At 40.6% G+C, this 27248-nt stretch overlaps 1 protein-coding gene across 1 annotated transcript in view; it reads left to right on the forward strand.

The window, feature by feature from the left end:
• The window catches only part of LOC149227101 (putative LRR receptor-like serine/threonine-protein kinase At1g56140), a 197468-nt gene that overhangs the window by 39658 nt on the left and 130562 nt on the right, over positions 1 to 27248 (forward strand). The window contains exons 4-5 of the mRNA XM_089380406.1: positions 12894 to 12965; positions 13124 to 13189. Of these exons, the coding sequence (XP_089236532.1) occupies positions 12894 to 12965; positions 13124 to 13189 (138 nt within the window). The remainder of the gene's footprint in view (positions 1 to 12893; positions 12966 to 13123; positions 13190 to 27248) is intronic.

The raw sequence follows: 27248 nt of genomic DNA on the forward strand, positions 1-27248 counted from the left end.
TTTTTTCTCTTGTTACCAAATGACCGAAACCACCTAGCGAAGTTGAGCACAACCTTGGTACTCATCTCCAAAATACTTCCCAATTGGAGTATTTTGGTCCCCGTGCCTAAAAGCTTCAAGAATAATGGAATCCCAGCTCTGGTTCAGATCTCTAAATTCTAATTCCCGTCCTCCTCTTCCAGCAAAATACTCTTTCCCTTCTCCTCTGCGTGCCTGGGATATGTACCTTGTGTAGGCAGTCACCACCTTCTTCCACCGCCGTCCTCAGATTTTATTCGAAAGATTTATTTGTTACGTGTAAGGTGAGGTGAAGGTATGAGTATATATATCTTTAAAAAGGGTAGATATGTTTTAAACTTTAATGTTTTATTTTATTATATTTTTAATTTGTTTTATAAAATTATATTTATCTTTTATATGATTTTAATTATGGTAACAAGGTCCATAGTTGTTAAATCTTTATGGTATTAAATTTAAAAATAACTTTAACTTATAATTATATATTTATATTTATACATATTAATAATAATTAACTTATAACTTTAAACGCTATATATGTATCTTTTGAATGTCGGATTTTAGGTAGTATCTTTCTTTCGATAATTTAGGTGTTTTAGTCCCTTTTTCATTCATTTTAACATTTTCCTAATTATTTAATAAGTATACTAGTGCAAGGCATGTGATGTGTGCATATGATACATCGTATGCATGATAGTACTCTTTTGGTTATAGATAGAAATGGGTCATTATAGCGAGGAAGAAGGGTTAGGAGGGCATGACAAACTCTGTGCAATTCCTTAGCTGGATGCGAAGCGGGAAGGAAGGGCAGGACAGGACAACTCTGCGCAATTCCTGCACTGGTTGCAAAGCGGAGAAGGACTGTTAGGACAACTCTGTGCAATTTTGGAGCTCAGTATAGTCCAGGGTCACAACTCAAGTTCTTTCTCCGGTTGACCAGTGGGAGGCTTGATGGGAGGTCTTGCAGTAAGCGTAGACTGGATCGGTTTCTGGGGCAACTTCTGCGCATTTCTGGGAGTCAGTCAATTGGCTCATTTCCATAATTGTGCAAAGCAGGCTGCCCAGAGGACAGCCTCAAGCACTGCGCAGTTCTGGGTAGCAGTGCAAGGTCACTGAGATCGGGTCTGGTTGACGGAGAGTTGTCTTGTCGACAGATTTTCAAGAAAATTGACGAAGTGTGAAAGAAAGTGTACTTGTGCAGACATGACAATGTGATCACACACTTAGCATGACTCAACGACAAGACACCTCAAACCAACAAGACAACATGTGCTCAGTGAGACTAACTCGAAGGTTGAGAGAGACAGTTGAAATATGTCTTTGAATGACTATGACGACACTTGCGTGATAGTGTTTACAACTTTGTGTGTGAGTGCAACTAATGTCGATAGAGCAAAAACAATTCATACACACAAAGACAAACCTTCAAAGTTTCCAGAACAAACTCACAAGCATGACATAGCGATCAACATGCAAAAGACGACCGGTGGTCGATTAAGCGAAGAGGGTACGAAAACTCAAGAAGAGCTCATAAGATGAGCACGAGTGTTTGCGACCATCAAGGTAAAAACCAAGGAAGGCTCCGAAATTTGGATGCAGACCAAAATTTTGGAGAGTGTTGTAGCCGCTACAACACCGCTGTGGGGTCTACACCTCAAGGATCCAAGTTGGTTAGACTGGCCCTCAATTTTGTCTCATAGGAGTGGCAAGTCTTTGTCCAGAGTATCCTGGTTAGGGCGACTTTGCCAAATTGGGATGAGATGTGGGCAAATCGTAAGCAAGAGGAGCTGAGGAGAGATCTAGTCAAGTGTAAGCTTGATGGAAGCAGTCAGTAGTGGGTCGAAGCCCAAGGAGGAGGAAGAGAATGCAACCCTTGCATCCAAGGGGCAATAGGAGTAGCGGAGGTGGAAGAAGGACGTCTCAAAGATCAAATGCTTTAAGTGTGGTGAAATGGGTCACTGCACAACACAGTGTCCTCTCAGGAAGAAGGACAAAAATGAGAAGCATGATTTGAAGGTTGCACTCGCGAAGATCAAGGAGGAGTTCACCATGACACTCGAGATACCTCCAGGAGGGAGGTGGGCTGATTTGGAGCTATAGTTCGAAAGCGCTGCAGATGGGTAGGATCCTTGAGGAGTCCACCTCTCGAATCAATTCCTTGCTACGGGAGCCTAGATCGAAAGTAGCAGGATGGACTAAGTGTCAGATGGTGCAGAGGAGTGTTGTAGCGACAAATGCAGTGGCTCGAATGCCAAGTCTGAGTAGTGTAGTCCAGAGTTGCAGCAGTGTAGGGAGGTATAGTGCAGTAGCAACGTTGACTTCATAAGGATAGCGTGGGACTAGCAACAATCAGATCTTTAGCAACGAGATGCACCTATGCTAAACACTTGTTCAGTAATTTGGCAAGTTTTTCCGTTGATTATGCAGTAGCAACAACAGTTTTCAGTGCAGGGGTAGTTGGCAATGGCAGTGCCAGCAGCGACACAATTGTAGAAATTAAGAGGGAACTGTAGTACAGATGCAGTGTTGATAGTGGCAGTGTTAGTAGCAGTATAGTTGCTGTAGCAACGCAGTAGTTGGTGGAAAGCATGTCAGACATCAGTAGCGCAGAGGACGATATTATGAAGTCAGGGTGATGCCCAGTGGGAGGCATTGCTAGAGCACATTCCTCGCTAAGAGGGAGTGTTGATTTCAGGTAGCATCAGATGTGCTCTAACTCTCAAATTTTGCAGGGAGACTTGGGCACATGTATTCCAAAGAACCTAAAAAGCATTTTGGGAAATTCCACCTGAAGACAATTTTATTAAAATAATTAATTATTTTTAATGGGACCCTAAGTCTAAACTTAGGAAATTAAATAATTAATGGGTATTAATCTAACCATGGGTGTAACTTCTAGAAGAAAACGAGGATCAAGCAAAAATGATCTTGGCCATTGATTAGCTTCTAATCTGGGCCGTTGAATGTCAACGAGGAGATGATTTAAGGAGGCTTAAGGGTCATTTGGAAGACACACTGAGAGTTGATCAGTGAGATCGAATTGTTGAAGCTAGAGGCAGCATAGTGATTTGTAGTGATCACGCAGAGAGGGGCAGAGAGAGTTTTTGCTGGAGGATCTTCTCCGGAGCCAAGAATACTCAGCAGAGAGGCAGAGAGACACACAAAGGAGGCAACGCAGAGGCCAGAGAGGGTGACATGGAGCCAGGAATGGCTCATGCAGGCCCCACGCAGAGCCTTCACGCAAAAATCTGAATTTTTTGAGGAGGCTAATGTTTATGAGCTGGGAGGGCTGGAATCAGCTCCAGAAGGCAAATCGATTCCCAACAGAGATGACACAGTGCCTTAGAGGCTAACACAAGCCCACGCAAGGGCAGTGCAGAAGTAGTCGAGGAACTCGTTGGTTTAGCTACTGGATCAACCGGGACTTGCAGTGTAGAGTGAGGTTATCTCACTAATTTCTTCTACCAAGTGATATTCTCTGTACTTGATTGCCATCCAGAGGTTGTATTCAGAAATAACTCCGCTTAATAATAAAAACCCTCAGATCTGCTGCACTGGTTTTTCAGCATTGGGTTTTTCCATGGACATTTGTCCAAAAACCATTATCATTTGTGTTGTATCTTTCTGTATTGTTCAGTTTCTTGTTTCGGCATATTATTTGAATGGTGTAGGATGCAATGTATGTATTTCGATGTTTGCCGTAGGAAACTGCAATTAACTTGTTCATGTAAATCTAACAAGTAGGGGAAATATCATCAGTTGCTGCAGTAGGGATTCTCGGGTTTAAGGAATTTTCATAGAGATGAGTTGGCAGCTGTGGGGTCAACACCTCAACCTACTGAGATGGTGAGGTTGGCCCTGAACTCAGTTTCAGAAGAGTGGCAAGTATTTGTCTAGAGCATCCTGGGTAGGGAGAAATTTCCAGACTAGGAGGGAATGTGGGCCGCTCTTTGACAGGAAGAGATGAGGAGAGACTTAGTCAAGTGAAAGCTTGATAGTAGCGGCAAAAGCAGTGGGTCAAAGCCCAAGGAGGAGGATGAGAATGTAGCCCTCGCATCTAAGGGGTAGCAAGAGAAACAAAAGAAAAAGAAAGATATTTTGAAGATCAAGTGCTTCCGATGTGGCGAACTTTGTCATTACGCTACACAGTGTCCTCTCCAGAAGAAGGACAAGGATGAGAAGCATGATCTGAAGGCTGCATCCGCACAGATCGAGGAGGAGGAGTTTGCCATGATCATCCAGAGGTGGGGTGATATAGAACTATAGTTCGAAAGAACTGCAGTTGGGTAGGATCCTTGAGGAGTCCACCTCTCGGATCAATACCTTGCTACGGGAGCCAAAATCAAAAGTAGCAAGATGGACCAAGTCAAATGATGCAGAGGAGTGTCAGAAGTGACAGTTGTAGTGGCTAGGAGCGCCAGAGATTGAGCAAAGCAGAGCTAGAGTTGGCACAGAGCAGAGTTAGCAACAACGTAGAGGCTTCAAAGGGTCAGCGTAGAGACTAGCAACAGTCAGAACTCCAGCAACATATGCATCACGCTGAACACCAGTTCAGTAATTTTGGATGTTTTTCTATTGTTGGTGCAATAGCAACAGTAGTTGGAGAAGGTTGCAGTGTTAGCAGTGTTGAAATGTGGCAACAAGAATATTCCAATTTTAATTTGTCCTTGAATTAAAATTCGAATTTAGTCTCACCAGCTGGTTGGAAAATAAATAATTAATTAATTCATCTTGAGTTAATTAGTTGGAAAAATTCAAGCTAGAAGTCTTTGTGAAGTCATGCAACAGTGATTCCTTTAATTGAGGAGATTATCCCTTAATTAAGGAGATAAGGATGAGTTGTATTTGAGTTGTAATTAGTTAGCTCAGTTAACTGAGTTAAGTCTAGTTAAATTAGTTCCAAACTGTTGGAGGAACTAATTGTGAGTTCAGTCAGTTAATGCATGCATGCATGAAACTAGTATACTCTAGATAATTGAATATTCTCTCTTAAATAACTCGTGAGTTCAGTCAGTTAATGCATGCATGCATGAAACTAGTATACTCCAGATAACTGAATATTCTCTCTTAAATAACTCATGCATGTTAGTTTAGACAAAGACCCAGTTGAGATTAAAGGTAGGAACAGTGTATTATCAGTTGTAAGAATTTTCCTATAAGAAAATCTCTTGCATGCAGAAGGAATTCAGTCCTTGAGATTTGTGCAGTTTTACAGCGTGTTAGATCAGTGTCACACAAGGTTACAGCAGGAACACCCAGGGAAAAATGTGCAAGGAAATAGGAGGCTTGGAGGATAGAGGAAAGGCATATGAGCTGTCTATTCTGTCTATGAGCAGCAGTGAGGGATTGTACTGAGAGCTGGATAGTTGTGAGAGCTAAAGCTTTGTGTAATCTTGAGATATTTCCACTTGTATGATAATATAGATAGCGGGGTTTTTAGCTGAGGCTTTCCCCAGAGTATTCTTCTGTGTTTCATGTGTATTGATTCTTCTTCTCTGTTATATGTGTTATGTTTGATCTTGCTCAAATCGATTAAGCTTCCGCAAGTTTGATTGTAGAAGTAGATTAAGTATTTTGCTTTAGTATATTGCATTATCAGGTTGATCTACAGTGAGAATTTCTACATGGTATCAGAGCAAAGGTGATCGAAGCAGTAAATAGTATACTGAAGAAGGGAAAATTCGAAGTTTGAAGTTCTTGGTTGGAGAAGTTAAATCGAATTCTTATCATACCTCTAAGTTCACCAATGGCGTTCAATGGCTTGAGACTCGAGTATGCACTGGATGGCAGCTTGAATTATATAGCATGGAAGGATTGCATGGAAGCGGTATTAGAAGACAATGGTTTGAAGGATTTCATTGATCAAGAAATCCCCAAGCCGGCTGCAGCTAATGCCCAAGAATTGGTTGAATGGAAGAAGTGTGTGGTGAAGGCGAGGCGGATTCTTCTGGAGGGAGTTCGAGACCATATTGTCTCGAGTCTCCATGGAAAGGAGACTCTGTTTTCAATGTGGAAGACATTGAAGGATCTCTATCAGAATAGCAGCAACTAGAGGAAACTAGCACTCAAGGACAAGCTTCAGAAAATCAAGTGTGAAAAGGGCGACACTATTTCTACATATTTGAACAAGCTCACCACCTACAAAGATGAGCTTGGTAGTGTAGGAATAACTACAGTCGATGATGATATGGTGAGTCTTGCTCTCCTTGATCTTCCTAAGAGCTGGCATAGCTACCAGGACTCTGTGAATGGAAGAGAGAAACTACCGGATTGGGAACGACTGTGGTTGGATCTGATGCAGGAGGAGATTAGGAAAAGCACCAGAGATGGTTCTTCATCTAAGCATGATGATGAAGAAAATCTAGCCTTAGCAAGTAAGGCAAGGAAAGGGAAAGGGAAGGCTTCCCATTCCAAATTGAGTTCTTCTCATGGTGGGAAGAAGATTGACAAATCTAAAGTGAGATGCTTTAATTTTCATGAGGTGGGCCATTATACAACTAATTGTCCATTGAAGAAATCCAAGAAAGGATCCTTGAAAGGATCAGAAGGTGAGGCACTATCCTCTCAGTTCGAATTGGATTTTACCCTCATCGCATGTATGGTTTCATCGATGGTGGGTTGTGTTTGGTACCTTGACAATGGAGCCTCATTCCACATGACCAACGATAAGAGATTGTTCAGTGCCTTGGAGGAGAAAGACCTCAAGATGCGCATAGAGATGGGTGACGATGGGAAGTACAGTGTTTCAGGAGTGGGCACGGTTACTTTTCAGAGGGAGCATGGAGCTCCTCTCACCTTAACAGATGTGAAGTATGTGCCTGGACTAATGAAGGACTTGGTATTGGTCGCGATGTTGGAAGACAAAGGCTATGATGTTGTCTTCAGTAAAGGAAAGGCGTTCCTGAGACACATAGCCACGGGTCAGACCAAGAGGATTGGGATTCGAGTGAAGAATCTCTACAAACTAGAGGTAGATGATTGTGCTGCATTGAGTTCAAAAGCAAAATTGGTGCAAAGCCAAGACATTGGCGAGTTATGGCATAGACGGTTGGGCCACTTGCATCATGGGGCCTTGAAGATAATGCAACAGATCTCTACCGGACTTCCCAAAGGTAAACTTGAGCAAGTGGACACATGCAAAGGTTGTACCTTGGGAAAGTACGCCAAGTCTTCCTTTCATGATCGAGACAGTCGAGTTGAGGCGATCTTAGAGCGAGTTCATACTGATGTGTGTGGACCATTCTTGATAGCATCCACCACGAAGCAAAGGTATTATGTGATTTTCATTGATGATTTTTCTCATAAATGCTAGATTTATTTCATGCAGAAGAAGGATCAAACCTTCTCAAAGTTTTGTGAGTTCAAAGCTTTGGTTGAGAAATAATCAGGGAAGAAGATCAAGGCCTTGAGAAGTGACAATGGTGGAGAGTATGTCTCTCAAGAGTTTAAGGACTTCTGTGCAACAGAAGGAATTAAATGGGAATTGACGGCACCTCATAACCCATAGTAGAATGGGGTGGCTGAGAGGAAGAACAGAACGATTGTGGGGGCAGCTCGGGTGATGCTGCATGACTAAGGCCTACCACTTCATTTGTGGGCTGAGGCATGCAACACAGCGGTCTATTTGCAGAATAGAAGCCTGGATCGCATACTTGGGATGAAGACACCAGAAGAAGCTTTCTCCAGGAAGAGACCAGATGTGAGTCACTTCAGGATCTTTGGCTCATCGGTATTTTGCCATGTGACCAAGGATACCCGGAAGAAACTTGAGCCGATAGCTGAGTTGGGATAATTGTGGGGTACACTGATACACCTCATAACTATCGGGTGTACTTGCCTACCAGTCGAAGGACAGTGGTACGCAGAGATCTAAAGTTTAATGAGCAGAAAGCCATGTGAGTTTCCCCTGAGAGGGAGCTCCAACTACAGGCTGTGGAGGAACTTTTGGTTCCTAAGGAGGAGGAGCCTCAGACTGATGCAGAGCAGCCGCATGCAGAGGTTCTAGGAATGGAGGCATCCACTTAAGCAGAGTCTTCCAGAGATGGGCGAAAGCGCTCAAGAGACGCTGACAGATTGTTGTCGGATGCGAGAGAGAATGTAGGAGAACCATCTTCTCAGCGCAGACAGAGGAGGTCACCTAATAGGTACACTGGATACATGGCCCTTGTTGGGGACTGTATTAAGAATGAGCCATCTTCCTTTGAGGAAGCAGTGCAGTAGCCGATTTGGGTTGATGCTATGGTGGAGGAGTATGACTCCATAGTTCGGAACAGTATTTGGGATGTGGTTCTAAGACTGGAGAACAAGTCAGTTGTGAGTTCCCTTTGGCTTTACAAGGTAAAGCAAGCTGCTGATGGTAGTGTAGAGAAACATAAGGCAAGGTTTGTTGCCCGTGGTTTCTCACAGGTCGAGGGGATTGACTATGATGAGACTTTTGCTCCTGTCGCAAGGTACTCATCTATCAGATCGATGTTGGCACTATCAGCATAGATGGGTTGGAAGATCCATCAGATGGATGTGAAGACTGCATTCCTCAATGGCAAGATTGAGGAGGAGGTGTACATAGAGCAGCCGGAAGGTTTTGAGACCTGCGATCATGAATTGCATGTGTGTCGACTCAAGAGAGCTTTGTATGGGCTGAAGCAAGCACCTCATGCTTGGTACACCAGGATCGACAACTACTTCACCGGGTTGGGCTTCACAAAGAGTGAAGCGGATGTGAACCTATACCACATCATAGTGGAAGGTAAGCAGTTGATCATTGTTCTTTATATTGATGATCTCATATTGACAGGTGATAATCAATTGATCATGTTTTGCAAGGAGGACCTTGCAAGAGAATTTGAGATGAAAGACATGGGTCTCATGCACTACTTCCTTGGCATGGAAGTGTGGCAGAAGGATGGGGAGTTGTTTGTGTCTCAGGGCAAGTATGCCAATGAGATACTCAGGAGATTCCACATGGAGAAGTGCAAGCCCATGCAGACTCCTCTAGCAGGTAACTGGAGGAAGGAGGAAGCTACTTCAGGAGAAGTAGTAGAAGCTATTGTGTACAGGCAGCTTGTGGGTTCACTAATGTACTTAGTGAACACCGGACCAGATTTGTGCTATGCTGTGAACCAACTAAGTCAAGCTATGGTTTGGCCTACCAAACTGTTTTGGAAGGCGGCGAAGCATGTTTTGAGATACCTCAAAGGCACATCCCAGTATGGATTATGGTACAGACAGACAGAGGGAGTGAAGCTACAGGGCTTCACTGATGTAGATTGGGCAGGGAGTCCATCAGATCGGAAGAGCACATCAGGAGGAATTTTCAACCGTGGGTTAGCAGCAGTTTCTTGGTTCAGCAGGAAACAGAGGTCAGTTGCACTCAGCTCAGTAGAGGCTGAATACATGGATGCAAGTCAGGCAGCATGTGAGGCCATCTGGATGCGGAAAATTCTAGTTGGTTTGTTTGATTAGAGGATGGATCCAACTGTGATCTATTGTGATAATCAGAGTTGTATCAAACTCTCTGAGAATCCAGTGTTTCATGACAGGTCCAAGCATATCAACATTCGGTATCATCACCTCAGGGACTGTGTGGTGAGGAGGATCATGTTGTTGCAGTATATTTCGACCGAGGAGCAAGATGCTGACATTTTGACTAAGGCATTGTCAAAGTGAAAATTCGAGTTCCATAGAGATAGGATCATGGTGGCAGATAATCCCTTTCTTGTTGAGAGGGAGTGTTGAAATGTGGCAACAAGAATATTCCAATTTTAATTTGTCCTTGAATTAAAATTTGAATTTAGTCTCACCAGCTGCTTGGAAAATAAATAATTCATTCATTCATCTTGAGTTAATTAGTTGGAAAAATTCAAGCTAAAAGTCTTTGTGAAGTCATGCAACAGTTATTCTTTTGATTGAGGAGATTATCCCTTAATTAAGGAGATAAGGATGAGTTGTATTTGAGTTGTAATTAGTTAGCTCAGTTAACTGAGTTAAGTCCAGTTAAATTAGTTCCAAACTGTTGGAGGAACTAATTGTGAGTTTACTCAGTTAATGCATGCATGCATGAAACTAGTATACTCCAGATAACTGAATATTCTCTCTTAAATAACTCATGCATGTCGGTTCAGACAAAGACCAAGTTGAGATTAAAGGTCGGGACAGTGTACTATCAGTTGCAAGAATTCTCCTATAAGAAAATCTCTTGCACGCAGAAGGAATTCATTACTTGAGATTTGCATAGTTTTATAGTGTGTTGGAGCAGTGTGTGAGATCGATGTCACACAAGGTTACAGTAGGAACACCCAGGGAAAACTACGCAAGGAAATAGGAGGCTTGGAGTACAGAGGAAAGGCATATGAGCTCTTTATTCTATCTATGAGCAGCAGTGAGGGATTGTACTGAGAGCTAGATAGTTATGAGAGCTAAAGCTTTGTGTAATCCTAAGATATTTTCACTTGTATGATAATACAAATAGTGGGGTTTTTAGCTGAGGCTTTCCCTAGAGTATTCTTTTGTGTTTCATGTGTATTGATTTTTCTTCTCTGTTATATGTGTTCTGTTTGATCTTGCTCAAATCGATTAAGCTTCTGCAAGTTTGATTGCAGAACTAGATTAAGTATTTTGCTTTAGTATATTGCATTATCAGGTTGATCTACAGTGAGAATTTCTACAGGGAATGGCAGTGTCAACAATGGTACAAATGCAGCATTTGCGCAGTAGTTGGTGGGAAACGATGTCAGACATCAGTAGCACAGAGGGAGATGTTTTAGACTCAGAGTGATGCTTCAACGGGTTGTATTACTAGAGCACATTCCTCGCTAAGAGAGAGTGTTGATTTCTGGTAGCATCGGATGTGCTCTAAGCCTCAAAATTCGTAGGGAGGCTTGGACACATGTATTCCACAATATCTAGAAATCGTTTTGGGAAATTTCACCCGGAGACGGTCTTATTAAAATAATTAATTGTTTTTAATGGGTGCCTAAGTCTAAACTTAGGAAATTAAAATAATTAAAGGGTTTTAATCTAATTGTGGGTGAAACTTCTAGAAGAAGACGAGGATCAAGCAAAAATGATCTAAGCCATTGATTAGAATCTAATCTGAGCCGTTGATTCTCAATTTGAGGATTATAAGAGGAGGCTTGAGGGGCATTTGGAAAACACATTGAGAGGAGATCAAAAGATCGAATTTCTAAAGCACAGTAGTTGCTGGAAGAGGAATTCAAAGTGATCTTTTGCAGTGAGGGGCAGGGATAGTTCTAGTTGGAGATTTCTCCTGATCCAAGAATACCCAGCAGAGAAGGCAGAGAGAGATCCAGCAGAGGCAACGCAGAGCTAGAGAGGCTGACGAAGGGCCACACAGAGGCAGCGTAGAAGCCTTGAGGAGGTCCGTATTTTGCTAGAGGAATCGATTTCTGAAGCCAGAAGCCAATGTGTGAGACCGGGAGGTGGAAATCGAAGTTCCTGGGAGGCAAATCGATCAGCAGAGAGAGTAATGCTGTGACGTTGGGTTGACACAGTGATAACACAAAGGTAGCAAGGGGCAAGCCATTCTATGGCTGGATCAACAGGATCGCCTATGATAGTGTGAGGTACTTCTCACTATTGTTTTGTGAGTGATATTCTCTATATTGGATAGCCTACAAGGCATCCAGAGATTGTATTCAGAAAAACTACTGCATAATAATAAAACCCTCAGCTGCTGCATCGGTTTTCCCGCATTGGGTTTTTCTGGGGACATTTGTCCAAAAATAACTGTGTAGATGTGTGTGATGTTTATTTCTCTCTTGTGCTATATTTAGTTTCCGCAGTTTTATTTTGGTGTAGGCTGCAGTGTATGTATTTCAGTATTTGTCGTAGAAAACTGCAAGTAACTTGTTCAATTAATTTAACAAGTAGGTGAAATATAATCAGTTTGTTGCAGTAGGAATCAGGTAACCGATTTCTCATAGCCAATGCCTTGGGTAAAGTCTGATCTGTCCCATAACTGTCTTCTAAAGCCTAGCGCTCCAAAAGGTGATATATGCCTCTAGATATGTTGCTCAAGTGATACTAACTATTAACAATAACCTGGCACTAACTCATTAAAGATATTCAAGTGGATTTATAGCATTTGTCACACAAATCATAGAAACATAAATATATCAATTTTAGAAGTTTTCTTCCAACATCTTATAGCTCGTCTTTCAATGATCTTTCTGGTAATGTTCAATGGATCATGTTCAATTGGTTACTAGTGATCCAGATATTATAAAATTATCTAAACTAAAATATAATTAAAATGTCTAAGCCTAATCTGAAAATAAACTTATTTTGAGTCAACCTTCCAAAATTTATCCTTAAACATGCATTACTTGGACTGTAATTTTCTTGACTGAACCAAGCTTGAACATGCTTCTAACTGGAGATGGAGTACTGATATTGTATCTGCTTGAGCAGCATTCTTCTGATTTTCCAATATGATGCAAGTCGTGTTTTGCAAGAGGAAGCTATCACAGGAATGTACTACTCATTGTTTTCTAAATACCACTTTTATTCCTTTTCTGTTTGCACAGTCAGTGTTTTGATTTCTTTCACTGAATATGGATAGCATTACATGAACTGAGTGTGTGGTGCTCCCAGAGCAAGGAGTGGTAGCCTTCTTATCTAGAGTATATGTCGTCAGAAGTTTGAATTTTGATAAATATTATAATCTAGTTTATATTATAGTGTGGTGCTCCCGAAGCAAGGAGTGGTAGCCTTCTTATCTAGAGTATATGTGGTCAGAAGTTTGAATTTTGATAAATATTATAATCTAGTTTATATTATAGAGTCCTTAATTTCACTGCTTTTATCAACAGTCTTATTCTTGCATGCCTACTTACTTGAACATATTACTGTGTTAGGGACTTGAGCTTTAATAATATTACAGGAACAATTCCAGACGCACTACAGGATTTGAGCTCTCTGAAATTCTTGTAAGTGGATTTCTGAACAAACCTATATTTATTCCATCAAATACATGCTCACAGTTATGTGAAGTGCAATGTTTTTCTCTGCAAACTCTATCAACCTATTATAAGGCAGGTCACAGGTGAAATCATCTGAAACATAACTTACATTTCAATGATTTCAGATTCCTTGGAAACAATAGCTTATCAGGGAAACTTCCTTCCCAAAAAGGTGCATCCCTTGATTACATGTAAATACTCTCTCTCTCTCTCTCTCTCTCACACACACACACACAGAGTAACAAATAAACAAACATGTATGCACACATTTTTTTTGTTTTTTTCCTAGATTCTTTGGTAAGATGTGAATGCCCATCTACATAAAAGATGCACAGGTCAAACTGTATTTCAGATGGATGCATATGTATTTTGGACAATGTTCCATCAAGTCTTTGGGATGCGGGAGTTGGGAAACACATCCAAGAGATATGTATAATCACCCCTCAAGTTTTAGGGAATTCCATAGGAGACATTAGAGTCTTCATAGTAAGGGACCCCACCTGAAGTACTAAAAAAAAATTAGAATATTTGAAGCTTGAAATAAAAATGATAAACCGTTGAAATTTTATAATCTTACACATAACAAGATAACTTAATAATTAATAAATCATAAATCATCAATAGACTAACACCATTGTATTTCCCATTTTATTTAGAAAATTGAAACTATAGAAGATAGGGCTGCCTTTCGATGTTTAGAGGCAGAAATTATATTTTTGCAAATTTATTTTGTTAAAATCATGATGGAGTTCAACAATCAACACCACCAATATCGGAGTACATAAAAGTCTTGGTGCTCTTTATTAAACACCAATTCCTTGCCCTCATACATGATGAAATCCAATGGAAACATTGCAATTTGGCCAATCTTCAAATCCTGAAAATTGTTAAGTTTGCTGCATTCTGAATGGAATATGAAATTCTACTTTCTCCATATGAATTCCGATGAGGTTGGAACCACTATCAAACATCCCTGAAATATTAATGGTAAAGTTAAAAATTTAAGTAAAATGATAAAGAAGGAAAGACAGAAGAAAGCCAACTTTAGGAATTTAATATTAGCAATGATTACCAGGGAGGGGGGCCTGAAAACAATTGAATTTCGTAAAAAGGGAGCATGGGAGAGTCCCAGTTTTTGAAAGACATTTCTGGTGTGTTTCCTTTCACCCCTCTTGTTATCTCGTCAACTCACATCTAAGTGAAGAAAGTCCCGATCCACGGATGCAACCTTGAGGTAAGCCTACGAGAAGTACCACTATCACCTTATTACAATTCCTCTCTCATTTTTGAAATGATAGATGTTGAATGATAAAATAAACAAAGTCTAGAAATGATATGTCAAAATGAATGTCTTAGAAGTGAATCTGATTTATGATTTTAAATGAAATATGATATTCACATTTTCACATAGAAATATCAATATGATAACTAAATCCAAATAAAGATATGACTTGTCAAGTAAAGAAGATTTAATATGTAAATGATGCGTTGATGTGATGCTTCATAAGTAAATTCTGGAAATAGGAGAATTATTGCATACACCAATTAGATCGAACAAAAGACAAACAGTCACATTGCACTTTGGATCTATAACTCAAATACGTTATTTTATGATATACTTTAAGGTAGTTTCCAGATTTTAAAAAGTGGTCAGTCACTTCAGAATATTTGGTAGTATAGCATACAACCATGTGCCAGATGAGAAACGCACTAACTTGGATTAGACTGCAGAGAAGGGGGGTATTTCGTTGGGTATAGCGAAACCTCAAAGGCATATAGGATCTACATTCCTAGCAACAGGAGGATTATCGTGAGATGAGACGTGAAGTTCATGGAGGAGAAAGCCTTCATGAGATCTCGGGAGATGTCAGCATTTGATCAGTGAGCCAGCAGAAGCTCCATTAGTCCAGCAGCAGGGACAGCCATAGGGACAATTGCATGGTCAACAAAGCACTAGTACAATTACCATTACGAGCATCAAATTAGGTTAAGGGGATCCAATGAGTTCACAACAAATGGAGCAACAGAGGCAGGATGAGGAGCTAGTCGAACCACCCACCACTAGCGGTCAAACCACCAGAGAAGTTCGTCAGACACTGAAGGATGTGCAAGAGTTTATGTGGGGTCCTAGGATGGGCAAGAGAGAACATAGACAACCAAACAGGTACCAAGCATTGGTGGCACAGATTTTTGAACGTTCCGGTTATCAGGAGGCTACACAACATCAAGTGTGGAGGATGCCATGGTGGAGGAGTATAGCTCCATCATGACAAACGATGTGTGGGAGGTAGTGCCTAGGCCTGTAGATAGGTTAGTTGTGAGCTCTATGTGGATCTATAAGATCAAGTACACTGTAGACGACAATGTAGTGAAGTACAAGGGTAGGCTCGTGGCAAAGGGGTATGCATAGAAGGAAGGTATAGGCTATGAGGAGACCTTCACCCCAGTTTCCATGTATACTTCCATCTGGTCAGTGATATCTCTAGCAGCGGAGATGGGATGGCTGATTCACCAGATGGAAGTCAAGACAACATTTTTAAACAAGGTGATAAAGTAAGAGGTATACATCGAATAGCCAGGGGGCTTCAAGACACATGAGAGCAGCACACACATGTGCAGGCTGAAGAGAGCACTATACAGGCTCAGATAGGCTCTCAGGGCATGGTATGGTTAGATTGATAGGTACCTATAAAAGATGGGATTTGTAAGGAGTGATGCAGATTCCAACCTTTATTATCTGATGGTGGTGGGTAAGCCACTCAACCTAGTGTTGTATGTGGATGACCTATTCTTGATAGGGTCATCAAGGTTCATAGAGGAATGCAAGTGGCAACTGGTAGCAAAATTTGAGATGAAGTATTTGGAACTAATGCTTTATTTCCTAGGCTTGGAGGTATGGTAGAGGGACAGGGAGACCTTCTTTGGACAAGGGAGATATACTACGGAGATCCTAAAGAGGATTAAGATGCAAGATTGTAGACCTATGTCCATGCCTATGATTACTAACTGGAGGAAGATAGATGCATCGAAGGTCGAGGATGTGGACACGACCTTGTATAGGCAGTTCATCGGTTCACTCATGTATCTGGTCAACACAAGGCCAAATGTTTGTTTCACGTTCAACACGCTTAGTCAGTTAATGGTGTAACCTATGAGAGTGAAATGGATAGTGGTGAGACATATATTGAGGTACTTGCGCGACAAAGTCAAGTATGGGTTGAGGTATACTTGAGGTGATGGTGTCAGGTTATGTGGTTATGCAGATGCATACTAGGCAGGCAATTCAGTGGATAAGAAAAGCACTTCTGGGTGTTGTTTCAGAGTTGGATCAAGGGTTGTATCTTAGTGCAACAAGTAGCAGAAGTCTGTGGTGCTAAGCTCTATAGGGGAAGAATACATGGCAGCTAGCATGGCTACATGCGAAGCTATCTTTCTTCTGAAGCTGCTAGTGAGTTTGTTTGGTTATAGGATGGAGGCAACCAATATCTACTGTGATAATCAAAGTTGCATCAGGCTCTCTGAGAATCCAGTTTTTCATGATAAGTCGAAGCATATCAACATACGGTACCACTTCATCAGAGATTTTGTGCAGCGTGGATTAGTTCGGCTAGAACGTGTTCCCACAGACCAATAGGTGGTTGATATAATCACGAAGGGGTTGGGGAGGGAAAAGTTTGTCTACTTCAGGGAGCATATGGGTATAGTGGAGAACACCTTCCTTGCTAAGAGGGAGTGTTACTTTTTGATTTTGGGGTAGCAACAAACAGGTGTTCTAGTCTTTATGATGTTTAAGAGGCTAAGGAACACAAGATCTCCAAAACCCAAAAAAGGTTTCATGAGAAAAGACTTGGATGTTCAAATTGGCAAATAGGTCCAAATTCCACTTTGGACAACTCATTTGATGGAGATGATGAGTGCATTAAATTCCTCTTCTCGAGAGGAACAAAATTGACCTAAAGATCATCAAATTTGGACACGGGAAAGTATATTTTTGAATTTTGAGCCCACATGTGCATATTTGATTAGGTCGGCCCTAAAGCAAATTGGACACCCTTGGAAGGCTATAAACACAAGTGACCTGTACCTCATTTGGATATCATCATGGATCATTCTTCTATTCTCTTTCTTTTTTTTAGCTCGCATAGGTGTGAGCTAAGAAACCGGATTCATCCCCCAGGGCTTACGTGTCGCGAATTCGACGAATCTGACACGATTCGTGCCGATTCGTGTTCAGAAATTGTGACACATCATGTCTGATTGGGACACGATTGAATCTGGATCATGTCTCGATCAGGCACGACGTGTCATAATTTCCGGACATGAATCGGGAAAAACAATGACCCATGCACCTTTTAAAGAGCCTTTCCTCACTTCTTTTTTCACATTCACTTGTTTACTTTGTAGTGGGTTTGCTGTGGGTGTTTGGGAGCAAGGAGCAAAAGGTGTGGGAACATTTTAAAGGAGATTCAAGCAACAGGTAAGTGCATTTTCTCTCTAATATTTTTGCATTTTTATTACCGCAGTTTGCATATGCATTTCTTTTACAAATTTGTGCATTTTTTGCTCTTTTTTTTATAGCATTCATGGGTCAATCAAGGGCAGTAGGGAAGGGGCAAAGGAAGGGGAAGAATGTCCCCATTGGAGATGCCCCTCCTCTCCCAATTTCATCAGAGTCTGCTGCAAGTAATGTTGAGGGAAGACTTCCTCCTCAATGTAATATTGACAAACGTCTCGTGGAAATATGTCAAAAGAGAGCAAGGGCCACCCAGCAAGGTGAAGGGAGGAGGCAATGTGAGTTGGAAATGTAGCTATTTCCACAATACTTTCACAAGCACATATTTCCATGTGAAAGGTCATTTGTTGGCTTTACCAGGTTGTGGAATTGGAGCTTGTACAAAATCAAAGAAGAAATAAATGGAAAGAGAGTCCAACGTTGGTATGGAAAATGTGGCTGCAAAATAAATAAAAAAACCAAGAATGATGACCCCCTTCCATTCTTGAGGAAAGGCAGCAACAAATTCCCATTTGAGAGTTCTAGTGGGGGACAAGTAGCAAAAAGAAAGGCAATTTCACTTGGTCCAATGGACAAGATTTTTCAGAAGGAGAAACGGGAAGAGCTTGATCTCACCATTTCCTTTTTTCTATCAAAACTTCATATCCTTTAATGTCGCACACTCACCTCTATTTATTGAGATGTGCCGAGCTCTAACTCAAGGGGCTCCATCAGGGTATGTGCCTCCTGGGTCAGAGAAGATTAGAACGGCATTGTTGATGAAGGCAAAAAAAGAGGTGGAAAAAATGCTTGAGCCTATTAAAGCATCATCGCTAACATCTAGGGTTAGCATTCTTTCTGATAGATGGACAGATCCAGCACGACACCCACTGATCAACTTCGTGGTGTCTTCCTTGAATGGTCCCGTTTTCTTGAAAGCAGTGGATGCACTTGGACAATACAAGGATGCACAATATATGGGTGAGTTGTTTATTAAAGTTATTGAAGATGTAGTTGTTGATTCTTGTATGCAAATCATTATAGATAATGCACTTGTTTGCAAGGCCGCTGGCATGATTGTGGAAGCTAAATATCCACAAGTGTTTTGGACACCTTGCATTTTCCATTCATTGAACTCATCACTGTAATCTATTGCTTCTGATGTGCTTTGGATTGGTAACATTATTGAGGATGCACGACATATCCATAACTTTGTACAAAATCATACAAATGCCCTCACTATCTACAAGGAGTACAACAATCTATCATTATTGAAGATTGTGGATACACGGTTTGCCTCTTCATTCATCATGTTGAAGAGGTTGAGGGAGGTCAAGACCGCTCTTGGGGCCATGGTTATTTCAGAATTTTTCTCTTTTTGGAGAAAGATAGATCGAGTAGCCTCTAAAAGAGTGGAGGACATAGTGTTAAATGATGCTTGGTGGGAGAGGGTAGATCTAGTTATTCAGATCATGGACCCTATCATTTTCGTGCTTCAATTTGTAGATACAGACCAACCCATCCTAGGAGAGGTTTATGAGGGATGGGATTCCATGATTGAGTCTGTGAGGAGAATTATTTTACAGAGTGAGTGCCCCGAGTATGAGACATCATCAGAGGTCTTTGTGACCACTATACATGATATTCTTGTGAGCAGACGGGACAAGGATTGCACACCTTTACATTGTTTGGCTCACTCATTGAACCCAAAATAATACAGCCATGAATGGCTGAATGGTGGAACTTCCCATAGATTCCCTCCTCACATGGTTGGTGAAATATCACAGGGGAGGAAAGATGCATTCTAGTAGGTTTTTCAGGATCACGCATCCCTTGATGAGGTGGAGGATGCCTTTGCAGAGTTTTCCACTGGCACTGGTTGATATGCAGGATATGATCTGATTAGAGACAGGGGGACTAAGAAGCCCTATTCTTGGTGGGAAAATCATGGGGCAACAAGCCCTCCTCTATAGCAGTTAGCCATGGCTCCTGTTTCAGGTGACTTCATCCTCTTGTTGTGAGAGGAATTGGAGCACATATGGAAATTTGTATAGTGTCAAGAAGAGCAGGTTTGATCATTCCAAGGCAGAGACAATGGTGTTTGTGCACACCAACCTTCATCTTATTTACAGGCAAAGGGATGAGTGGTTGAAGGGAGAGACAAAGATGTGGGATGTCTTTCCTGATGATATGGGTCTAGACAACAGTGTTGAGTTGGCATTGGCCAACTTGGATCTCAATGATCTAGTGCTAGAGCCTGACTAATTTGATGATGGTGATATTGTAGAGGGGTCATCCTCCACACCAGCAGATGCAGAGATGACTTTGGATACAGAGGAGGAGGACGTATAAGAGGAGAGCAATGGTGACCATGATGACCAGGATAGTGATGTTGATTTTGATGATGATGATGAGGATTGATGACTCATGAGTTGTGAGCTACCTACTACCTTGAGGCTTGTATACTTGTAGTTACTTTGTATTTGCTATTTCTATTTGTCATTGGCATTGCACTACCTATGTAACACATTTTGATTATGATGACTTAATGAGAAAACTATAGTTGTCAGTATCTTTATCTTACTATCTTGTCTTTCTCCTATTGTATCATTGATGAATTGAATATGTATTATAATTTATCATTTATGTCACAATTGTATTTGTATGTACTATGCATAATGTTACTTTGTAAACAGTAAAACTTACATCTAGATGAAGATCTATGTTTGAAATCAATGAATTTGTATCATGAATGAGAATTTGTGTAAGAAATATCTAATTTTTAATATATATATATATATATATATATATAAATAATATATATATATATATATATATATATATAAATAAATATATTATATATATATATATATATAATATATTATATATATATATATATAATTAAATATATTATATATATATTATTTATTTATATATATATATATATATATATATATATATATAAAACGTATCCGAACGTGTCATGTTCCGAGGGGTCAACCTGTCCGTATCTGACACTAGAATCCGCGTATCCGTCGAATCCCGAATCCACGTGTCAGTTGACTTAGGGTGTGAGGTAGATCCGCGGAGGAATGGTTTCGCACGAAGGTGAAATTGCAGGGTCTGAAGGTTGCATCTCTATTTTAGGGTTTTGGGCTTGTTACCCACCATTTTGTGGGTGATATTCCCAGGAGAAAAATTTTCTCCATGATGGTCCTCAGTCGGTAGACAACATTCCCTTGCAGCCACCAACTAGATCGATATGCCATTTCTCCGACACCTGAGCCAGGCATGTGGTCCCTCACCCTTCTGTCATGATCGTATGTTTGAAAGTGGGCCTCCAAAACCTAAGGGCATGCCTTCTTATTTGCTAATTTGTTGGAATTATTGAGAAGGCGGGGGGGTGAATCAGTATTACTTAGCAATTAGCACTTTTAAATCTTTTCATAGCATTAGTTAATCTCCAATTATTATTAATGTTTATGTAGTAATAACAGTAAATAAAAGAACACAGTAGGCACAAGAATTTTAGGTGGAAACCCCCCTCTGGGTCAAAAACCACCAAACGCTTTTCTAATAAATTCTTTAATCTTCAACCCCAACTGAAATGAAAGCAACAACTTCCTAAAATTCTAGAAAAACATTCTTCTCCAGCTCCCACTAGAAGGACGCCCCAACACCTTGGTTTCTTCAGTAATCAACTGAATGGATGCCCCATCACCCTAGCGAGCCACAACTCGCCCTATCACCACCCTACCACCCTGAAGTGTTCACAGGCCCCAACCTGTAGGCGACTTCATACACCTTCCTAGCAACTCCCTGCCACCCTATAATGACAAAAATTAAATACAAAAGTGTGGACTCCCTTACCAGGGACAATGATCCACGATACAATATGATTTACAATGATTTTGACCGAACACCCAATCACACTATGACCTGCAACCCAACCATGACATTATCCCAATAGAGACTCCTATACCTCCCAATAATGCCTTTTTGACTCTAGGCAGATTGACTCTTTTACAATAATGACTCTTCGAATGATGACACTTTTACAAATGACTCTTTTACAACTTTACAGTGATGACTCTTGGCCTTGACACTTCTTCACAATATACAGATGGTTGTCATGTCTTCAAAGGATGTCTCGCTGCAATGCTTCCTTTGATTTGATACTTCTTCTCTTGAATTCTTGCTTGAAGTTGTATTTGAATCTTCTTCTACTTGCATGCAAAATTTGTCCGGAAAAACCAATCCCAAAACAAAACAAAATACCCTTCAACTTACCTCTGCCTGCAAAACACATGTAAGTGCATAATAATGAATAAATACAAATTAAAAATTACAATGCGTACCTGAAGTGTGCTTGTCACTTTTGTTGTTGACTTGTTGCAGCAATAGACAAAGACTCCCACTCTTGATATAGGCCTGGACTCTATGGAAGACTATATCCAAAACTGACCTAAAGATATATACAATAAAAACTGATGACAAACCATAGACTTGTGATGGACCAAGTTCTAAGTACAACAACAGAGACCATTCTATCAACTATGACAAGACAAGTAACATGAAATTACAACATCATATAGATTTAGAAAACTTGGTGTAGTATCAAGAATATGTAGCATAAAATGTGTATTATCAAGAATAGGACATCCGAAAAACTAATTGTGACATCTAGAGACATAGAGATGTAATTGAGACACTGTATATACTTGTGTTGTCCTGCAAAACATATGTTAGAGATGATACTCAGTATTCAAATGTAAACACTAATCATACTTACCTTGCTGTAGGAGACTTACCCTTGACTGTTGATGTGTGGTCCTTACTGTGGTGATCCTTGATTGCATGCTTTTTCTTGCCTTCTAGGAGCTCGATATTGAATTTGTTGTATCTATGTAATTTCAGATCTCCAGGGTCTCAAATTTCGTCCTGTGGTAGCCCTCTGAATCCTCTTTCCAACCCCACATTTTCTGATCAAGATTGGATTCTTCAAGAAAGAGTTATGTCCACTCTCCCACAATGACCTGATTATAGACTGTTTCAGTAGAGAGAACTTGTACGAAGTGCCTCGTGTCACTGTTGCAACCTTTGGCCCTGAAAAATGCTACTCAACAAACTAAAGCCCGTCCTCTTTCTGTTACTATTTACGAAATTTGAATCCAATGCCTAGAGAGAAAGTTATGATGATTTTCCCAACGTCATCTGTTTGACATGGAATTCTGGAGCCTGCAAAAACCCTAGCTTCCTCAGATCATATCTCTGAAAATATAGCGAACCAAGATCCGAAATTCGGTCATGAGGTTCATTAAGATTTCAGCTCAAATGGGTTTTACTTTTAGATTCTGAAGCTTCACAGAAAAAAAGTTATAGTGAAAATGCCACGATGACTTGCTTGAAGCCACAAAATCTCTACTAGAGGAGGATATGAGGGTCATTATTTATATGAATGTCTTGAGTTGAGAGGGTCCTCAACAAGTGAACGTTGGAGGGATTTTAGGAGAAAAAAAACATTATTAATTATTGACTATTCAGTGACCACAACCAATTATGAGTGCCATGCCACAACCCCATAGGGTTTTAGCCCACTAACTGGGGTTACTAACTTCAAACACAAATAACTCTCAAACTGTGAAGAATTGGGAGGCATACCATATATTAGCAGAAACATCTCGACGATTAGAATCCATAGAGAAGATCTTTGACACAAAATAATATGAGTTGTCAAGTTAAAATGCCCTTGCAAGATCGGGGTAGCCCCTAGTGCTGCTTGGGTTGACATCAATGACAACCACTAATCAACATAATTGAGTATTCTAGTTTATTTATCATGGAAACTTTGGGCATGGATTAATGGGGGGATTCGGCCAAAAGAGTGGTCTAGGTCTGTGCTCTTCTCCCCTAGGTCTCTTTTGGGATGTTAACCTTGCACCCTAGTACCACGAGATCTCTTTTACTGACCTATTGGTTTTAGGGATGGTACTACATTGGAAACCTAATTTTGGTTGCGTGGTCCCGCTCCCCGATTCGCATATATTATCCCCTTCTTCTCATTACACCCCCAGTCATTTCTCCTCCCACCTGGGTTTACATTCCTCCATTGGGTCCACATAGGGTCAACCAGCCCCTCCCCTTGCCCCACATCTTGGGTCGGACCTGGAATGATGCTCAAAGGTTGATGCAACTAAAAGAAAAATAAAAAGCATAATTGGCCACATTCAACAGGAAATTGTACCACAAAATGCAAAAGATGGCCAAGACAAAAGCATTTAGCATGTGGGCAAAAGCCATGGCATGAGTTCTAACTTCTACCCCATTCCATGGCCATCACCCTGGTTCCAACATGGCCCTTTATGAGCCTCCTTTATCATTCAGGAACCCATGACTGTCCCAACCCCTAGTGGGCGATGAACTACCCCAACTTATAAAGGGGTATCCACTGTTATACTTTATGCATCATGATCTCATTACCTAAAGCCCCGAGCAGTTAATCAAAGAAAATCATAAAAAGGCAAGAGGCATATGGCGCAGGGTGGAAAAATCAAGGCCGGGGTAACTCATGCACCACGATTGCTCCCTCCTACACATTATTTACCCAAGTGTGGGATTCCCTTTTATTAGATACCCCTATACAATGACATGTGATCTAGGTTGCCCCCTTTCATAACCTACTCCATTCCATCATTATGCCACATGCCCCCACCATTTCAAGGATGTACCATAGACATACCACCCCCTTTAGAGGTAGAAACCACCTAATAGGATGCCTGATTAACCCTAGTTGGAGTTGGGAGACATTAGCACATGCCAAAGCCCACTATGGAAGGGCATGCCATTATGAAGTGTTCACTTGTTATCTATGGTTTACAAACTCTTTTACTTGATTTCTTTAATGACTTGGTGTGCTGGAAGGCACGGGGATGCATTGGATCTTATGCAAGATTGCAGGTGGTTTCCATTTGGGGTTTGGTCTCCCTATACAGGGTCCTGACCCCAGAGGGGTACATTGGCACATGTAGGGTGTGTGTAGAGAGCCATGGGCCTCCACAACAGCAAATAACACTCCATGGATCCCCATAGCCATTTGGAGATTGCTTGTGGTTACTTATTGGACGAGGAAGATTGTTATGAAACCAGCTCAAGAAAAGATAGAAAAGATAGATCAACGCCTTAGAATTCAGCCTCTTCGAGGGGGCAACCTCCTTTACATTACATAAATGAACAATTCTTGGATGATTCAAATGACAAAACCTCCTTTCTATATATAGGAGTCTAAGGAGTCACAATATAATCCAGTCGACCTAACAATAATAATATAAAGCCACAAAAATAACAATAGAGGGATTCTATGGGCACATTAATAACAATATGGGGGCAATGGGGGCACAACAATATAAATAAGGGGTATAACTACAATAGTAATGGGGTAATCACTAGTATTATAGGGACCCAACATGCCCCTCTCCTTCAAAAAAGTGTTGTCCTCAACGCTTGAGTAGTTCTGGATATTTCTGCATAAAATTCTCATCCTCCCATGTGGAATCTTCAGCAGATAAGTTCTTCCACTTGATAAGGTACTCTGAAATTGATTGATTTCGTAGCTGTCGAGTTCTTTTTTCTATAACTGCTTCCGGTTCCAATATAATTTTTCCTTCCTCGTCAAGTTCTGGCAATATTGTTTGAACTGGGAGCTTGTCGCCTATAACCTTCTTTAAGCATGAAACATGGAAAACTGGGTGCAATCGAGAAGCTGCAGGAAGCTCCAATTTGTATGCCATAGTACCAATCTTTTGCAACACCTTGTACGGACCATAATACTTTGGTGATAATTTATTATCCTTCTTAGCTTGCTTGAGGGACATTTGCTTATATGGTTGTAGCCGTAGGAATACCCAATCACCTACATCAAAACTTCTTTCACTGCAATGTTGATCTGCCTGTTGTTTCATTCTATTCTGTGCCAACACGAGGTTATCCTTTAAGAGTTGGAGGACTTGTTGTTGATGTTCGATGTGATGTTCCACTGCCTGAACCTTACAATTTTCTCTTAAATATGATGTGATGGATGGTGGTTGATACCCATAAAGTGCCATAAATGGGGTCATTTTTGTTGTTGTATGAAAGGAAGTGTTATACCACCATTCAGCCAGAGGCAACCATTTGACCCATTGTGTCTGTTTATCAGATACAAAGCAACGAAGATATCCTTCCAAACATTTGTTTACTATCTCAGTTTGCCCATCAGATTGAGGATGATAAGATGAGCTATGAGCTAACTGAGTACCAAGACGAGAAAATAATTCTGTCCAAAAATTTCCAGTGAAAATGGGATCTCTGTCACTTACAATAATCTTTGGGTTTCCATGTAGCTTTTGAATTGTTTCCATAAATGTAGTAGAAACTGTACTGGCTCTAAATGGATGTGATAATGCACAAAAGTGTGCATACTTGGTAAGTCTGTCAACTACCACCATGATGACACTCTTTCCCTCAGACTTGGGTAAACCTGTGATAAAATCCATTGATACCTCCTCCCAACGTTGGCTTGGAATGGATAAAGGTTGTAATAGACCCGGTGTCTTAATTGTTTCAACTTTATTTTGTTGGCAAACCAAACATTTTGCCACAAACTTTTGAATATCTGATTTAAGGCCATCCCAAAAAAATTCCTTCTTAACCCTGTGGTAAGTTTTAAAAAATCCTGAGTGCCCTCCTAAGGGAGAAGTGTGCAATTCCATAAGAATCTTTTGTTTTAGCTGGGAATTCTTACAGAGGTATAAGCGATCTTTGTACCATAACGAATCATTTTTCCAGCTAAATGTATCAGACGTATTGGAATCTTGTTGTAGCTTTCGAATAAGTGCCCACACTTCTTCGTCATTGTTCCATTCCTCCCTTGCTTCATTTATCCAATCTGGTTGGATGATAGAAATAGCGCACAACAATGCTTCGACATCCTCATCCTTTCTTGAGAGTGCATCTGCCACCACATTTTGCTTCCCTTTTTTGTAGATGATTTCAAAGTCATAACCCAACATCTTTGTGACCCACTTTTGTTGCTCTTCAGAGGATAATCTTTGTTCTAAAAAGTATTTAAGGCTATCACGATCCGTTTTTACCTTGAAGTGTCTTCCCATTAGGTAGGGTTGCCATTTCTTAAGTGCATGGAGTATTGCCAACATTTCCTTCTCATAAATAGCTTTTCTTAGAAATTTTCCCTTGATTGGACGACTTTCAAAAGCAATGGGTCTTTCATCTTGCATTAGAACAATACCAATTCCATTTCCTGAAGCATCACATTCCACAATAAAGGTTTTTGTGAAGTCCGGTGTAGCTAAGACCGGTGCTTGGCACATTGCCTCTTTAAGATGTTCAAAGGCCTTTGTTGCTTCCGGAGTCCATGAAAATGCATCTTTCTTCAATAATGTTGTTAGAGGTGCTGCTATTCTCCCATAATTCTTAACAAATTTGCGATAATACCCTGTCAACCCAAGAAATCCTCGCAGATGCTTTATGGATGTGGGGATTTTCCATTCCTTAATGGCTTTAATTTTGCTAGGGTCTACCTTAACTCCTTCATGAGATACAATATGACCCAAATATTCCACCTCCTGGACTCCAAAAAAACATTTGGATCTTTTGGCATATAATTGTTTCTCCTCCAATAGTTGTAGCACCCTGTCAACATGTTCAACATGATCCTTCCAAGACTTGCTGTAGATAAGTATATCATCAAAAAATACTAACAC

This window comes from Pinus tabuliformis, chromosome J, assembly GCF_031772625.1.
Source record: "Pinus tabuliformis cultivar Carrire ecotype Pingquan chromosome J, CPIR1, whole genome shotgun sequence".
Taxonomy (NCBI): domain Eukaryota; kingdom Viridiplantae; phylum Streptophyta; class Pinopsida; order Pinales; family Pinaceae; genus Pinus; species Pinus tabuliformis.